We start from the raw sequence: 19,575 nt of genomic DNA on the forward strand, positions 1-19,575 counted from the left end.
AGCACTAATGCAATGCTTTTTGCAGAAACCCTCTTATCCCTGCATGGAACTCCAGAAATTGAATTAACGCACTGGGGTGAAAATAAAAATTGTTGCACCACTGTGCAAAAACTTAAATCACACATCTAAATTGGGACCTAACTGAGCATGTGGTTATAAAATAAGAATTAATTTGCAATCTGCTCCCATCCATGTTCAGTTTTTTTGAAAAATATGCTTTTCTGCAATACAGTGGTAATATACAGGATCTATTATGCGTTATCTTGAAAATGAGCCCCCAGTGCAGCACTTCCAGTTCCTTACAGGATGTCAACCTGAACGTTCCAATCCCAAAGTTGAGGCAGACAGGGAGAGATAATCACATCACAGCATATTTACAGGAAATGGAAAGAAAATTGATTTGGCACTGTTTAAGTAATGCTTTTAGAGGGCAATTTTTTTTGTGAATTGTACAGTCAACCCACCATATACAAATATCACTTATTCAATATCACCATTCAAAAAAGTCATTGTGTTCCTCAAGCCATTTTAGATAACAAGCACTGTAAAAGGCAAAGTCAAAACCTGGACTCACAGCAGCACTGTCCATCAGTCTGGAAGCAGAGGAGGGTTAAGACATCACATTATTGATACCAACATGCAAAACAACAGGCTTTTGGCTGTGTGCTGCCCACTCACTAATGCATACTGATATACAGAACCAGTCAAAAGTTTGGACACACCTTCGCATTCACTTGAATGAGAAAGTGTGTCTAAATTTTTGACTGATACTTTACATGCAGCACAAACACAAGCCGCCACTTTATGATTCTGGCCAAACACTTCTGCCACATTCACTCTCTCACACACACACACACACTTCAGCACAAGCCAAGTCTCCATACTGCTGGCTAGCTCCTCATAGAGGTATGCCCACCTCTCACTTGGATCAAAGGACTAAGCTAAAAACCTCTGGCCAGACACACACACACACACACACATACACACATATACAGTACTTCCTGCCTATTCCTGGATGAGATCAAAAAGGGTCTTTTTTGCTCTGAGCCTATAGCATAAATCACCATACACAGACAAGAGGGTGCACAAACACACACACTGGCACACACACACACACACACACACACACATTTCCACCCTCTCAAACACCTGTGGCAGATCAAACACATCAAGCTGAGAACAACGCACACCTGCAGCCGGGTAAAGCGCTTGGACTGAACGAGTAATTCATGCTGTTATAATACACACACAATGATTGTACACTCCTGCACTTCTACTCAACCCCAGTCTGACCTCGGTAATATTCCGTGACTGGCGATTCACTATGCAAAGATACCATTCAAATAGCACGATGGCCCCACCACAATGAAAACATACACAAACAAATAAAGAGCCTCAGCCAGGTGCATCTGGTGCGGGGAGCACAGGGAGGGGGGACACATTTGATGTTCTTCCGCTGCACAATCTCCACTCTGTGTCACTCACGCCCTGTGAATGCCACAGTAAAAATGGCTACAGCAACACTAAAAGAAGAGAGCGAAAGCAAGGGAGAGAGCGATAAACAGAGAGAAAGAGCAGAAAGTGAAAGAAAAAGACAACAGCCTGGGGTATGATCTACTGGAGGGTTTCCAGGTCAAATGCCAGTACTGACAGAAACTTTCTTCCATCTTCAATAAAATAAACCAAAGAAATATATTTTCATTATCAATGTGATTTTGTGACAAGTGGTTTTAGGGACACTACACTGTATGAGAGTGAAGTTATTGAATATTTTTGTAGTATCTCTTGCCAGTGTTGCATTTTCCCTGCGCACTTGTCTCACAGTCGGCTGTAAATAGAGATTGTTATTAGTCTAGCTCAGAGGACAGCTCGTTTGGGTGAAAATTAGTTTGTAGCTTGTTGTCTACCTTACCACACTAGGAAGGAGGAGTTGTTTGTGTTTGAGAAGTTCGAAACTTTTTCAGGAAGTTCAAATCCTTGAATATATTTTCAACTTTACCTGTTGGTGCCCCCCCGCTCTTTGGTGCCCTACACACAGCGCGTGATGTGCGTGTATGATGTAGCAGCGGCGCTGCTTTCTTCACCCCACTGTGAGACTGCTCTTGAGCCTTCAACTAATCTAGTGCTGCCACTAAATGACTGACAGTACAAGGCTATGGATTTAAAGGCACTTCCCAGGTGTTAAGAGAGAGAGAGAGAGAGAAAAAGAGAGAGTGTGTGTGTGTGTGTGTGTGTGTGTGTCTTTCTGATGTATTTCCAGCCACCTGCAGTTTTAGTTCTCTCAGCTGTTCCTGTAAATAGGTATCTGTTTCTAGATTGCCTTGTTTACGTGATACAAAACTGAAAGCTGTATTTCTTTTGTTTTTTTGGTGTCACATTTTTGGGATTGGGATTGCACAAATCTAAATTTTAAATCATTTTAAACTGAAGCAGTACTCCTATACTGTATATTGTTTTCATACAGTGCAACATATGGACGGTAGTGTATGGGTAAAATGTCATAATATATTTACATTAACTGTCAAAATATATTTAGAAACAAAGGGCATGTGACGCACATGTAAAGGTATTTTGGAAATAACCTTTATAACTTGTATATGTATTTGTAATATGAGTATAACACTGAGTGAAAACACATACTGTAGTACACCATATATGTACACTATAGGCAGTACGTATAATGTGTGAAGTACTATCAAGATACACTGAGGCTGGCATCATGCAATCTGCAATTAGAGGCTGTATACACCGACTGCAGGGATGCAAAGTAAACCTCTTTTCTTTTGTGTAGCCTGCCGTGTGTGAAATCGGCTTTGTTTTATCTGCTTCCAATAAATTAACAATTAATAATGTAAAAAACTTACTGATGATAAGTGAATCTACTTAGTTTCATTCAAGGTTTTGGCCTCCATTCTGGACGAAGTCATGGGCCATATATGCCCAGATATTTCTTGAAAATTGCGAGCCACATACTGTAGCTCACAATATTCTACCAGTTTATCCAATGCAAAACCACTTCATGATCATGACAGTTTGGTTTTTGTTATGTTGCTAATCCTTAACTGGATTTTCCTGTTACAGGCAGAGAAAACATGGTTATGGTAAGCAGTCTATGCAAAAAGAAAATAGTAATTTTCATATCCAATATTTGTTAATAGGACAGGACTAGACAAATGACATATTGTTTTTTAATCATTTTAAAAGTGAAAATTAGCGTAGTAAGGATGAACAAGCCAGCACTGCATTAAAATGACGTTCCATTTATTTTCAGTTAAATTTAACATCTTTCACTTGTTGTCACATATTCACTGCTTTTTTTACTCTTTGTCAAGCGTGTGTTGATTACATGTTTCCTACTGAACCTCTACTTTAAAGCAATCATAAAAATATAATAACTGTGCACATACAGTACATCAGAGTTTAATATATGCGACACAACGGCTCCTGTTAGCATCTATCTACATCTATCACACTGATAAGTGGAAAGTCTAACCATGACCTTGGAGAGGAAGGGATGGACTGCAAAACAGTAAACATGGAAGTTATCATGAGTATGCCTTTTTAGCAGAATACAACCATTGAATATACAGTACACAACCTACAGTATATGTATGTTTAACAAACTTTTTCTTCACATTTGGAAAGCATGTTATTATCATCTTAATCAGAATTCATTCTTCATGCGTGTCTGTGGCCCTTTTTTAGAGGCGTGTGGCTGTATACAACTTTTTGCATCATTATTATCATCACTGGGTTCAAAGTTCTTAATACCATTAGGTTCCATGAAATGTACTACACATGATGAAACTGTCACAATGACTCTTGGTTTCATTTATTAGTTCTTGTTTCATCTTCCTCTGGCTGCAGCTTATTTGTAAACAATGAATATCATCAGAAAGAGACATTACTATTCATCAAATACAGGTTATCTCAAAAACAGAGAAGCAATGATGCTAGATAAAACTATTCTTTATCACGGCAAGAGCAATAATCCAATGTGTCATTGTGAAAGATTTTTTTCTGACATTTTTAAATATGCATACCCTATACCCCTTTCACATTTGACAAGGTGTTTTGTGTATGTAGTTTACTTTTTCGTCTGGCACTTCTGGTTTCCCTGTGTTTCTTGCCTTTTTATCAGATGATGTAATAAGTAAATACCCAGAGGTCTCAAGCAGGAACAGTCAGCCAGCCACAAAAAATTAAAACAACCAATTCATGTTTGGGTGCCTCTCTTTTCATAGCATTTGTATGTTTGATTCCCCTTCATGCATACAGTTTTAGGGTACAACAGTCATGCAATAATGTTTGTACTTGTGCTTTTGTTTGTGATTAACTCTGCTTGGTTCACAAAGAGCAGAAGAATTTATTTTGTGACAAACTGTAACCCATTCTGTTCACCATTACAGTCACAGCTTTCTGCTAAACCAGACTCTGCTCTGACGGCAAGTACACCTGCCTGTCCTGGGCTCTGTTTCCTGCACACAGGCCACGCAAAGCACATGGAGCGCTAAGTGTCCTGCACTACTCTGCTTATCTGACCACTACTCCATTATTTCCAACAGTGTTTTGCTTTGTTTTGTTTTTGTTTCTGACTGGGCGTGCATAGTTACATCTCTTAAATTACATAATTACGTCCCTTAAAACTGTTAGGTGGAACAATGCCAACTTGATTCATGAAATGGGCAAATTGTTTTCTAAGTCTTCCCTGCAGAGATAGATTCGTAAGGCCACATTCAGACCCAAACCAGCAGGGTGTGAAAAAATGCACCCTCCCATTCATTTGAATGGGCACAGTGTGTTTACGCAGCGTCGGGGGAAGTGGGGGGCATAGGGATCAGCAAAAAAACGCAGCAGTCCTCCGGCAAAAAGTTGAACCAGGCTTTTGCTGCAATACAACTCGACATTTCCCGCTTCTGATAGGTCCTTAAATGCAATTAATCTGTAACTCCAACTTGACTTCCTGGGTCGTATTTCATTGTCTCATCGGTACCTCACACAACAAGCTCCCACCACCGCAGCCCTTGTATTATTTTCACGCGCTACCGTTTTCAGTCAGAATGCGGCCTGAGGGGTAGGTAGCAGGCTCAATCAATTAATTAATCAAAAATACTGACATGACTGAAATTCAATTGAGTCATGGTTTTGGGGCTTTCCAAATAATTGCCTAGCCCTTTTATAAAACCTTAAATATTTGCAGCAATATTTACTCCTGCAATAACGGATTTTTTGCCCACTTGGGGGCAGCAGATACAATTTGCAGACATACAACTGACATATCATCACCTTTTAAGTTGATGTGGCAAACTTGTTAGCAAAGAGTTGTTTATTTACACATCCTGCAGTTAGGGAGAAACATCATCATTCATTTGGAGTCGTGTTTCTGTCCACCTGGACAATGTAAGTCCAATATTCACTTTGTTTTAGCTCTATTTTGCTCTCTACCAACTCCTGAGGGAAATATTTGGCTCTTTAGCTGCTAAATGCTCCACTATGTTCACCAGCTAGTTGTTAACTGTGTCTGTTTGCTGTTTGAGAGTTGGAATTTTAGAGCTGTTACACTGAAAACAGCTGCCTGCTTCAGCCTGAAACAATCCTATGAGAGCAGTAAAAACAGTAAAGTTGCAGCCAGACAGCTAAACGTGTACTGAAATTCGCTATAAAGGTCCATAAAGCTGAGTGGAGCAGCAGAGTTGGGTGATAATTCTCTGTAGGTTCATCACTACGAGCGATGCCTTTCACATTACACATATTATAAAAATATCAATTATGGCCACTTAAAACGTTCATTTCAAATGCAGTGTTTCCCCTATATTCATTCTACAGCGGTGGTGTGCCGCTGCAGAATTATGAGCGCTGTTGCTAAAATTTCACGCAATCATTAATATCAGTGGGCTACTAATGATTGTCACTCTCTCACTACACGATAACACCCTACGTTATCGTGGAATTGTTTTGAGTCATCAACTAGTGCATCAAATCCCAGAATCCTCCCTCTCCTCATTCTTCAAAGGACATCTAAATGAAAGGTACTGTTATAAGCGTAGCGTAGCTTCTTTAAGGAATAGGGCAGTGTGTAATGTGTGTGCATAGCAAGTGTGTGGTTGAGCGAACGTCTGGTTGAGCAAGCGGCAAAAAAAGTGACAGTGAATGCCAGCGGAGCAGAGGAAAAGGTTAGCAGTAAGTTGTCACTCTGGCAGTAAATGTACAATACAGACTACAGTGTGTAAGTTAATAAATGCTGCAGTTTCTCAAGACCAAGAAAAGTCTCATCTGTTGTTTCCCCAACTGCTGGAAAAGTGAAGGGGGTTACGGGCTCACGTAAGGTGGACTGACCTTTAAGGTGGACCAGCTATTCTCATTTTAGTGTCAATCTCAGCCACTCCTAAACAGAGAGCGGCATCCCCTCGCCACCACTGCCCCAAAGCAGTCAACCTTGCCACTGAAATGAATGTTTAATTTCAATGAAGGTGTGACTGCAGAACAGCATGGAAATATTCATTTATTAACTGCAGTCCGTGATATTTAAGTAAGCTGCTATGCAAGCATACTGTCACTACAAAAATGTGAAAATAACTCTTCTTCAGTCTACCACTCCCCATAGCTATTCTGCTTTCACAATAACCAGAGGACTTATTAAATTCATCTGCAACAGGCAATAATTTGTATAGCAAGCTAGAAAGTCTTGTTTTGACTTTATGTGACTCACTTTTAATAAGGTTCTTATTTATTCAATTCAAATAATACATTATTACTACATTATTACTTTGGGGTACAGTTATAACCCTAAGGCAAACTGCACAAAGCCTGTATACGGAGGTTGTGATATTGTTTAATTCAGTTTATCAAGATATATTTAACATTAAAGCCAAATGTCAGATGTTCTACATTACAAAATGATACTATGTTTTCAGGGGCAGAGCAGCAGGAGGATGTTCCTCTCTTACAATTAGTGTATTGATTTGGTTCCTCTTAGCACTTCACCAGAGCTGCTTGTCTCTCCATCTACACTCTCTTTTTGGTCACATGGCTGGATGTTGCATATCCAAGGTTGTTGGTTGGACAAAGCATTTGAAGGCATGTTATAGTTAAATAATTCCTAATATTACAAGGATGATATACAGAGAAAATTTGCAAAACTTCATATTTAAGAAGGAACTGGAGAATGTTTAGTCTTTTTGTTTACTCAAACAATTAAACGATGATTAAAATATTTGCTGGTTAATTTTTTTGCCGATCAACTAATCGTTTCTGCTCAACATACAAATACCACCAGCTGTCCATGTGTAAGAGGGACACATACAAGTCTGAACCTAATTACAGGGGGCGACTAAATTCTGACACAGGTGTTACCTTAATAACAGCCTAAAGGGAACCAATGTAAGCTGACCTCATGGATTTAAACATTACCTACTTTAGTTGACAAACAAAAGTTGCAAAGGTGTGCGTGTGCGCACGTATGCACCTATTTTCCTGTCAACCTCAATATCTGTCTGTCACTTTTTTTGCTTTTGTGATGTCTTGCAGTTCCGTCAATCAATAGACTTCATGTTTTGTAAGCATTCGGCTTTATCTGGAAGTCTCGCTGAAGAACCATCTTCAAAAGTACAAGATAAGCTTTTGTGCTATATCCCACCCCTCACTTCTAACACACGTACACACAGTAGATCAATAGCAACCTCCTCCCTCTAACTTACATAATAAACACCAAGGCCTAAACAGCAAAACAGCCTCAATTCCACCTGTGTGACCCACAGCAATGGATTCTTTAGTCCTTTATGGGGAGACACAGAGGGAAGAAAGAATCAGAAAATAAAAAGAAGAGAAGCAATACTGAAAGAACAAACACACAAAAAAGTGAAGAGCAAAAAGAAGGAAGACAGAGAGCGAGGCAGAGGGAGACCGGAGTGTATCCCACTTGGCTCATATTTCAAAGCTCTGAAGGATGTTTTTGAGGAAAACTCCTATAAAATGCATCTTTTCAGAAAGAAAGGAAACCATTCTGACTGGGCAGAAGCACACATATATGTAGATACTTCAGGCACACACAAAGCTTTTAGCAATTACTGTATATCTGTGTCTTATATTCATGTTTAATATATTGTGCCTTGAAGTGACAACACTCACAGTATCACTGCTAGACTGTGAAACATTACCCAACACACCTCTTAATGACCTCACTAACCAAACTCACAGGCTCACCAAAAAAGTCATATCAGCTACTGCAAGTTTGTGTGCGTGTGTGTGAGTGTGTGTGTGTGTTTGAACAATAGAAGATGGGGTAGACGCACCTGCTCCACACACACCCTCTCCTTTGTACACACTGCACTTCTCACAGACATACACAGGTGATTATTTTCCATTAAGAGACTCTGGCTGCTTCTCTATAGCTGCCACTTCGTCTGCTGTGAGAGGAAAACACTTAGGACTGATAGAGGGTTAGCATCAATCTGACACACACACACACACAGACACAAACACACACAGACACAAACGCACACCTGCCACACATACTGTATGTAATCTGCAGTCCTGTCACACTAAAATCTCTTTCACATACCAGGTGTGCACGCAGAGACAGGTAGATACACACAACTGTGTGTCTTTCCTTCTCAAACACACGGACACGCACAGACCAAGCACACAAAGTGTCAGGTGGCTGTGGAAGTGTGGTGATTTGTTCCTCCTGACAGACAGGAAATAAGGGAGTCAACCAGGGACCTCACTTCCTCTTAGACCTGACTAACCTGACATCTATCACACACTCCCACGCACACACACACACATACATACGATCGCCTCCTCCATCTTTCGCTCTCCTTCTCTAACACGCATGCACATGCACGCACACACAATCTATCAGACTGCTAAGTCTCTCCTGAGGCCTCCAAAATTCGAACTAGTTGAATGTGGGATTAGATTTGTGTCTGTGGGCAGAGAAAGAACATGTCTGACTGTTTTGTAACAAGCTCAAAATCTACGGTTTAAAATACCCTTAATACTCAAGTTGCATGCTAAAGTAATGGAGAATGCTACTATTAACTTACCTTTACAATACAATGCCTCATAACTGTTGTAAAAATATTGGTTTTTAAAGCTGAAAGTGAAGGCTGCTGGAGGAAACGTGACTATCAGTGGAAATAACATTTAAAATTCAGAAACAGAAATAAGAAGTGTTAAAGAGGTGGAAGAAGTCACGGTGAGGGAGGTTGTGCAGCGTGGAAGATGATAATCACTTAGACAAGGCTTCTAATGTAACCTCTCCTCATTACAACATGGTTAAGCAAATTTCCACGTTCGCTTTAACTGTTTGACACTGATGAGAGAGAAGGACTTTGTGTGTGTGTGTGTGTGTGGGTGTGTGCACATGTGTAAAACTGCATGCTCGTCTATTTGATTTGGGTTTTGACATCACGCTCAGAACTCTCACAGCTCACAGCCCACCATCAAAATGTCCTATCAGTGACCTCAATTCACTTAAGCATGCCCAGTGGTCCAATCAGCATCAAGCTCTGGCTTAGCTGAGCCAATGACATGTGTCATATCAAACCTAATCACATTTATAGATCCAGTCCAACTGGGTCAGCATGACGACGGAAGTCCTTTTCTTGGCCTAGTTGAAGCTGAAGAAAACTTTCAAATTCAAAAGTAAGAACTAAACTTTAGGGTGAACCCTTAAATTACAAAAATGTATTTTTTATTTTTCAGACTGTAAAGAAGTGCAACAATTTAACAGCTGGGATGCACGAGCCACATTTTAATGCAATTACCTTGGGCAAGGTTAGTATTAATGACAACCAGCAGCATTTTTTCATTACACGTTGGATACTTATAGACCATAATCATTATCCACATTAGCAACTAGGACAAAATCATTCTCCATGTATAATAAACCTAATGGTCCATATCGCTGTTGTTATGTGAACCCCCTCTGACTTTGGACAGTGGACTAATATTACATGGTCCTCTGTGGTTTGGATTTATAAAAACCCTGTTGATAATCTCATGCATGCTCAATGCATGGCTGTCAAACTGAAACAAGGTTGTTTTCAGAAAATCCTGAGCAGTTAGCACTGTGGCAATATACAAGTCAACAACAATATTAAGGATAGTAAGGCATTCTGGACTCTGCCATACAGAATATGATTTACATTTTGAAACACACTGAATGTGACCCATCTGTGACTTCACTCAGAATATAAAGTCTAGAATGAGGCTCTGTCTGTATCCAAGCTGGAAATGCGAATCAGTCAAACAGCTGTGGAGCAGAACCCACTCAGTGACAGGGAGGCAGTGGCGGGAGGGGGGGGTTAGAGGGATAAGTTATGAATAAAGAAGGGAGGGTGGAGAGGTGAGCAGATGAGAGGTGGAGGAAGGGGGGAGGAAGAGGAGGAGAGAGACAGTAAAATGCTGCCGTCACTTAAACTCTAAAATGAAAGATCGATGAGCTTATTTAAATGTGCTCCCAGAGACGAGAGTTGGCTCATATAAAGCCTCGCATTTATGAGGAGGGGTGTGGGCATCGATTGACTGAGAGAAAGAGGGAGGGAGAGTGAAAGAGGGAGAGGGAGGGAGAGGAGGAGGGGGGGGAGAGAGAGAGAGAGAGAGAGAAAGAGGCGGGGAGAGATCAGGAGGATCAACCTTGGCTCATGAATTTCATCCTTTTCCACCTAAAATAAAACGTCCTAATAAATGCTGGGGATAGAGGGGTCGGAACCCGGAAAATCTACAGCCTTCGATTGGCCGCCTGGCACAGCTTATCAAATCAATAACTCCGCCTCACCAACACCACCACCACCACCACCACCACCACCAGCAACCCCGTCTCATATCTGTTTCACTATTTTCCAATTCACCCGCTACTCCCAACACACATGCATATACAAGCACAACCCCTGCCAGCCATCCTGAGGTATGGACATTTCACAGCAGGGCACCCCCCCCCCACCCCCCCCCACCCACCCACCCCCCAACCCAACAGCTGGAAGGGGTCGGTGGGTCTGAGGGCAGGAGGGTGGGGGTGAGTGGTGACTTGGGTGCTGGTGCTGAGACCTTGACATTAGAGGGAGGACAAAAGGAGCTGACTCTGCAGCCACACCGTTTCTCTGTCTCCCACCTCCTCCTCAACACCTAGGAAGGAGGGAGGAAGACAGAGAGTGTGACGACTGGGAAAAGAAGGGAGAAGAAAGCAACTTTTGACACACACAGAGGTGTTGTCATACCGTCATCATCGATTGAACTGCAGACGCAGCTCTCTGAGTGACAAGCACGGTGCGCCGCATTCCCTCTCTAACCCCCCCACTTCATTTTTTTTTTCTTCTCACCCCCTTTCCCTGCCACTCCCCACTCCCTCCTCTGCTCCTTCTCACACCACCTCCTTCTCCTCTTCGCCACACTACCTCCCTCCTCCTGCCTTTTTCTCATTCCTCCCTTCCCTGTGCTCCCTCTTTCACACTCACGCAGACACTTTCCTGCACACATTCTCCGTGCGTTCACAAATAGCTCACCCCCACCTCTCTATCCCTCACTCTCACTCTCACACACACACACACACGAACAGACATTCCTAAGACCCCTCCTCCACATAACCCCGAGTCTCAGCCTTACATTCTGCCCACCACGCCATCTGTGACCCAGAGAAAACTGTGTCGACACCAGTCTGACCTTTTTCTGTGCTTTTGTTTTGCCAGTCTGACATGATCCCATGAGGTACACACAAAGACACACACACAAACACAGAAATACACCAATAGCCAGTTTCTCACCATCAGTCTACAGCTACGAAAGAGAGAAAGCACATAAATGCATGTAACATGGCAAAACACAGTTTCCACAAACAGCTTTGCTCAGAAATCGATATTTCATCATGTGTGCTCTTTCCTGTTGCTGTATTTAACAATTACTCCACATTTTAGCCCTCTGCAACCACATGTCACACACTAATGTGGACACCTGCCAGTGCAACAGGGTCAATGCTGGACTAATAGGAGTCAACTTAAATTAATACGCTGTGTGCGGCTGCAAATGTCTATGTGTTTGTGCATTTGTGAGTTTTCATTCCCAATCTCGACCTGTAGTTAAGCAGGTCATTTACTAAGAGGGGGATTATCAATGCCCCCCATACACACGCTTACACATCCCCAATACCTTAATCCAACGATCATCCGACAATCTATGCATCATCACAACAATAACAATAATTCACACATGCACTATATAAGTACCTTCTCTGTCTCTCTCACACAATCAATCAATCTGACTTAATTTACAAAAAAACTGTTGTTGGCCTAATAAAAAAATCCCCCTCCACTCTATACCCCTCCTACACAGACACATCCCAACTACTAGACAAACTGCTATGCTTGGTTTCATAAATCACATCCTTGTTTCCAGTTTGGAGTCATCATTTCACTTTTCCCCCCGTTCACCATGGACCCAGTGACAAATGAGCTTGTCAGATGGTGTTTTCAGACAGTACACTTTGTATGGTGCCACTTATACCCTTTAAACATGCACCATACCGTATTAACAGATCTTAAAATTGACATCTAATTCCCCAGTTTATCACCTGACATTTAGACCCAGGGCTCCTGAGAGTTCAGCTCTTACCTTGGCCGTGCAACATGTGGCAGCTGCTGCCGAGAAGGAGCAGGAGAAAGACAGGCACACACCGGCTCCCACTCCGGGTCGTCCCGGTCCCCAGCATCATCTGCCGGCTCCCTGGGACGAGTCCGTCCGCACGCTCCGGGGACTCCTCGGGACAACAAATTCCCGGTTTCATCTTGCAGGAGAGGGGACCAACAGTGTCCTCTTGAGCTCTGCTGCTGCCGCTGCTGCTGCAACTCTCTCTGCCCTGCGCACCAGAGGGAAGGAGTCCGAGATGAGAGGAACTGGCTTCAGCACCGGCAGCTACGCGCGTACCGGTGAAGTGGAGCTCCGAGCTCCACGAGTTCTGTACTGTAACACCGCTGTCACTGCTGACAAGCTCCCTTCTCTGACTTCCCTTCCCAGCTCCGGTGTCCAAAACTCGGCAAGCAGCGGGTGGAGGAGCGGAGGGGGGGGCGCCTCACCAACAGAAAGACTTTCCTTCACTAGTCTGGCTTCACGGTATAACGACACGGTAATCTGTGTGTGCTGTGGCGGAGTCCGTGTGTTTCTGCGCCCTGTGATACCTCATTTTCATTTGGATTGATCCGAGCACAGAATTAATACATTTGAGTGTGTTTTAGACTTATCGGCTTATTCTCTGCTATCGACCTCAAATCCGCGTTTGTTTTGATGTCTTCACCGGGGATTTGTCCCGCGTATCCTTTAGCCGTTTGTTCAGTGGTCGTATTAACAGAGAAGCATTAAAACACGTCAATTATCCATCCGTGATTTGCCTGTTTGTGTGTATGTATGTGTGTGTGTGTGCTCTAAAAAATCAATTCACTAATTGATTCTGTGAATATCCCTGGTTTCTGTCTGCTAAAAAAAAACTGGACAGAGCGCTCCGTGTCTTTTTTCAAGTGTGGTGATGGAGAAGAGTAGGCTGCAGTCAATTATATGAGCAAAAGTTAGATATCCTAATTAACTGTTAACCCGAGTCGTAGCGGATCGAAATTATCCACTATCCCGGAATGGGGGAGTCTTGCCTCGGATACCAGATAGGCTAACTTGCCGTGATGCGCGGCGTCTCGGATAACACGGAAAAAATGACACAACAGGTTAGCAAAAAAAAAACATAAATGAATTACTTCCAAGTTTGTGAGCAACAACCGAGACTTTTCCACCTTTTTGTACATATGCTGGTGAGGAGGAGTTGATACAAACCAAAAAAAAAGTAACAGTCGCTTTTAACTGAAAAAAAAACAGCCGTTGGAAAGAGAGACGTTACTCTCACTGCTGCTACTGCGACACTGAAGCCTTTCGCTGCTTTATCCAGAGTCTTCAACGGTCCTCCAAAAACAGAAAGAAACCCAAAGAAACCGTTTCTTCGAAAAAAAAAAAACGTTTATCGTAGTCCGTTCTTCTTACGGGAGTTCTGGTCCCCGGTTAGCCGGCCGTTTTAGCCGTTTTCCTCCGTCTCGGCACCCTGTTGAAGCTTGGGGGAGCCGACTGAGGCGATGCGTCTCCCTCAACTGAACACCTGCCTCCCTCCTCTCCTCGACACACACTTGGGGGGGGAGAGAGAGAGAAAGAGAGAGAGAGAGAGGGCTTTTGTGTAGTCTTATTCAAACAAACCCTCGTGGAAGCAAGCTATCAATATGTATGACTATAAATCGACTTTTTACCACTGATATCCACGTTCCGTGGTCCGTCGTCTCCGTTAATCCATCTATCGATCTACCCCAAACTCAAAAACTAAACTTCCATTCACTATCATCCGTCGTTGCTAATTGGTCGAATCCGGTTCTCCCGGTGTTCCTATTGGACAGTCCGAACCAGGGGGCGGGAATCAACGAAAGCACTGAAAGCGTGGTTGACGGCGTCCCTGAACTCCCCCCAAAACCCCAACACACACACACACACACACACACACACACACACACACACACACACACACACACACACACACACACACACACACACACAGAAAAACGTGTCTGTCAGGAGTTTTGTCCCAAACTTTCAAAATAGATCACTATTCGACCAATTGTGTGTTAAATTTCATTATTGGGTAACTCTTCAACTATGGTCCATTTTGGTCTGCAAACTTTTATAAAATCTAACACATATTTAGAGAAATGTTTCTCCATTGTGTGTAGAAACACTTCCTTATTTAATATATAATTTTTGGCATTTTACTCTAAACTTCAGAGGAAATCATAATTTCTATCACACCATAAAACAAGGTGTTTTTTAAAACAGAATTATTAACATACCTCGTGTTCCAAAATGAAATTTCATATACAGATCTGCCCACATGTATAAATGTATTTATTTTCAGGACTTTAAAGATAATATTTTCCCATTGTTTAATTGAAAAACAGCTTTCAAAGTCTTTCAACAAGTTTCTTACTTGGCACAATCATGGATTTTCCAATTCTATAAATTAATTGTAACCATAACTGCACAATTTTCAAAACAGTTCAGTTCAATCAATACATTCAAGGCCAAATTAAAAAATCTACTAAAGACTAATCAACTCTGTGACCACTGAGTCTAAAATTCATCTATGGGCTTCTCATTAGCACAGGTAGTCTTGCTTTTAATTTAACAAGTTTACATTATGACATTGTGGGTGTATGTGATGTGCTTGTGTGTAACTTTGTATTTTGTATGGTGTGTTCTGTGTGTTTTTTGCTTTGTACTGTTTCTTGTTGTGCTGTTGTATGTTTTGATTGTGGAAAGACTGCAGATGTAAATTAGCTTTGAGCTAACTCCAGTGCAGTGCATCTTTTATGTTGAAAACTGTACACTGTCCCAATAAATAAATACAATCAATATTATTAGTGTGATTGTGTGTGTAAAGTGTAATATTACTCACTAGTTCATAGAGTTACACACGTGTTGAAGGAGTCAGGAGGGAAATAGTAGGCAGGACTACAATAAGAAGAATATGGCCTGCCCTGGGGATTTTCTCACCTTCCTTACTTCAAAGAAACTTGACTATATTATTTTACTAAAGATGGACTCTCTGAAGCACCACCGGTGGCCCGGCTACACACACAGGCACTTGCTTCATTACAAAATAAGTGCTTGGAGCTATATCTTAGTACTAGTGATAACCTAGTTTCTTCCATGGTGAGGGTCATTAAATGGCACATTAATATTAAAGCCTACAACACAGTGACCTTATCTTTTATTTCTTCAATAAATCCTGAGACAGACTTTCCATCCCCTGAGTGGCTGAATAGCTGTCTGTAGCTGTCCCCAACACGCTCTCCTCAAGCACCTTCACCTCAGCTCATTCATTTATCTTTCCATCCAGGCTCATTTGGCTTACAACTCTCCGTTTCCAGTAAAGTGGCTATGATGCTACTTGGACTTTCCATGAAAAGTTTCAGGGGCCTCATCTGGCTTTTGGCTTTGCAGTGCCAAACCTCAGAGGTTGCTCTGGAATCCACACAAAATTGCCAAAATCTTCTATGGTCCTCACAGTCACCAGATCTCAACCCAATTAAAAACACCTATGGGAGATTTTGGAGCGTCGTATCAGACAGATAGTACTCTATCACCATCATCAAAACACCAAATTACTGAAAATCGTTTGGAACAACGATGTTCAATCCTACAATATGATTTCCAAACATTTGGAGAGTCACTATGCAAACAAGCATTGAAGCAATTTAGCTATTACTGCCCAAACACCTTACTAAAACACATAGTGTTGGGTTTTATTTTAATTTGTGACCCAGTTGAGTCTTGCTGCCAAGGTTTTTACCATATTTTTTCTTGCTTCACAATACCCAAAACCTTACCCTGTCAAACCGCATCTCCTCTGAGATTATTTTCCTCACCTATAAGGTGCTAAAAATTCAGCAACCACACACCTGGCTGACCTGTTCCACCCTCTCTGCCCACCCAGTCAACTTAGCACCTTTGGATATTGGTTTCCTAGTCCCCCTTCAGTCACCCATCTGCACCTATCTCCACACCAGGCAAGCGGTGACATGTTTAGAGGCAATGAGACTGCTCCTAAACTTTGGACGTCTGCCAGTTGCTATGATACCATCACCATTTTCACAACCTACAAGCTTGCTCACACATAACTATAGTTTCTTTTTTTGTAACCATGATTTTTATTTATTTATTTTTTAAACAGCCTTCAATCCTACCTTCTGTGGTGCCCTTGAGTTAGAGCAAGGTATTTATGAAATGGAATATATTACCATGCTCTAAATACGATGAAGCCCCCGGTCACCTCTGACCTCCGTTTTGTCTTTCTTCAAACTGTTTCTGAATTGTTTCACATTCCCAAAGCTATTCCTCCGTCCCACATTTCTAATAAAGCAATCTCATTTACTTTCCTCCAGTCTCTGTCCTGTTCCAGCAGAGGCAGGTCATGGATATTGCAGTAATGTTATGTCAATGAATGTAAGCAGAATTTAACACGTTTAGCTGCGGGGGAAATATTCTCTAGAACTGACCCGAATCATAAATTGAAAGAGGGCTGGAAATGCATAAAGGAAAATGTTTGAAGAAACAAGTTGTCCACATTTTACCCTCTGGTGTATCAGGCTAGATTTTATTCGATAAAACCCTGTAAAAAATAATAGTTTTGAAGGAACTTTTTAAAATTCTGTTCACTTATTCACATAAAGATACAATATACACCATACAGCCAAATTGCTATGACAAGGAACAACAAACCTAGAGCTAGAAACTACAGAATGTCTAATATACTGCCTGGCTTTATTCTAATAATAAATTGGTTACTGATATTTTAGGGTGATTGAGTCATATGTGCTTGATCTTTTGGATGTAGTGAAATTCACATTTTCAGACCAATACCCTAAGTCTGTTTGGAAACTCATCTCTAGGCTTTTATACAGATAAAATACAAAAAATAAACAATGTCACAAAAATCTACCAAAAAAATCATTCTTAAGTGTAATTTTAGCAAATTTAATGAAGTGATGAACATTTTGCATATTTCTTAAGAAGATGACAATAGTGAGATCTTATTAGCTCCCCTTTCAAAACCTTTGATTTAAACAATTATACAGTATATCATCTATTATCTAATATATCTATTGTGACCAAGAAAATGCACAATAACCTAAAAGTGACAAGATTGCAGAATAAATAAAACTGTTTGCAGCACTGCACAGTAAACAATATCTGATGACTCTTGAAGTATGTAGATTTGCTTTTGCAACCTTGTTCACCATTTTTACATATTATCGCAATTTTAAACGAGAATCCAACATAATACCGAGATATTATTCTTCGGAAACCTGCTCAATATACTGGCCATTGTGAATGTTTAAATTAAAAAGGGACATTATGCATAAAATCACAAGAGACAATCAAATCCTTTCCTGTGGTAAAATATATTACTCCAGGTTCACTTATTATCTTTTTATGATGCTTTCTGCCTGCAACATATTCTCTAAAGCTCCTACAAAAGCTAATAAGTGAACCTTGAGTTAAATTTTATCATAGACATGTGTTTCCAAGATCAAGAATGAACCTTCATACTCAAATAAAATCCTTGTTATCCCTTAGTTTTAACAAGAACCCACAACAGAATACACAAACAGCTGATGGTAAAATACATTCCTATAAATATCAGATTTAATAAAACAAAGTACTCTGGACACATACCTTCAAGCATTAATTCTGCATATCGTTATTGGGTTCATTTTGTAATGTGTCCAGTTCTCGTATTAGTCATTCGAGGCTATATATTTACCCCTCTGTCTCTCAGCATCTTTCCACTGACATTTGTCCACATACACGCATATGCGCGCGCACACACACAGTGGGTTATTTGGTTCCAATACAGAGACTGACTGAGTGCTCACAGGTTCTAATTCTCAAGCCAATTTAGCTTCCAATTACCTGTGTATCCAGTACAATTACTACTGCATTTTCTACCCTCAATCCATCTATTGCTCTCTATCGCCAAAGCATCCTGTTACTGCTTCTCACCCAGAGAGAGACACATATAATTACAAACACACACACACAGACAGACACAAACACGCGCAGGCACACACACACACACACACACATTTCTGCACACAATATTCATCCTGTAAGTTTACCTCAGATGGATATCTAACCTGACATGTGCATGGACATCTATCTCAGCGTATCTAGCTACATCTGCTTGACAAATCTTTCTCTCACACTGTGCTCTTACCCACTCTGTCTATTTATCCAACACACACACACATACATACACACACACACACACACACACACACATACAGTACCCCTGCTCTCTCTATCTGTCCAACACACACACAAACACACACGCATTACCCCTGCTCTCTCTTCGACACACTCAGTGACCTCCACAGAGGGCTCCATGATAGGGCTGAACGATGACACCAATCTCTGTTATTCTCTCAGAGGCAAACATTGAGACTGTCCCCTGTCTCTTTAACACCTGTTTGACTAGGCTAATGACTTCTGTCCCAGCATCAACACAATTGTGCGTGAGCACACGCACTCACAAACACACGCACTCCCGTACAAGCGCATGCAGAGTTAATGAGCAGCTTCCTGCAGCTCGAGCTGTCATCGTGGTGGAGGGAGATAATGTCAATATTAACTGACTTGTCATAGCAGTGGAGTGCTGGGAGGATATACACAATGGGAAAAGTGGTTGCAGACAGAGAGAGACACAGAGATTTTAAAGCATAACTGTAGGACATTGACTAACAGCATCAATTGCTTTTTCTTGTTGCTTTTAGAACTCTTGTTCCCATCAGCACAATGGCTGTTTTTCGTAAACTGCTCTTTCACCATCATGTAATTGCTGCAGGCTGCTGGATATAAATCAAGCTTCAACACAGCATGTGCACCACACCTAACCAGAGTGTATAGTCTTCATCAATATCATATACATCCTCTGGTGAGCAGAAAGATACAATGAGTTGAGATTTTAGTTGCTGCTATAACATGATATCAAGACAATGT

General features: G+C 41.4%; 1 protein-coding gene across 2 annotated transcripts in view; it reads right to left on the reverse strand.

Annotated features, from left to right (window-relative positions):
- The window catches only part of LOC121887175 (protein sidekick-1-like), a 248,567-nt gene extending 234,125 nt beyond the window's left edge, over window positions 1–14,442 (reverse strand). The window contains exons 1-2 of one of the 2 annotated variants that reach the window (XM_042397800.1): window positions 14,274–14,442; window positions 12,610–14,155 (exon numbers count right to left, since the gene is read on the reverse strand). In XM_042397800.1, the coding sequence (XP_042253734.1) occupies window positions 12,610–12,781 (172 nt within the window). In that variant the 5' untranslated portion in view covers window positions 12,782–14,155; window positions 14,274–14,442. The remainder of the gene's footprint in view (window positions 1–12,609; window positions 14,156–14,273) is intronic. The other variant, XM_042397809.1, reaches the window with a different exon arrangement.
- Between the last annotated feature and the right edge of the window lie 5,133 nt (window positions 14,443–19,575).

This window comes from Thunnus maccoyii, chromosome 2, assembly GCF_910596095.1.
Source record: "Thunnus maccoyii chromosome 2, fThuMac1.1, whole genome shotgun sequence".
Taxonomy (NCBI): domain Eukaryota; kingdom Metazoa; phylum Chordata; class Actinopteri; order Scombriformes; family Scombridae; genus Thunnus; species Thunnus maccoyii.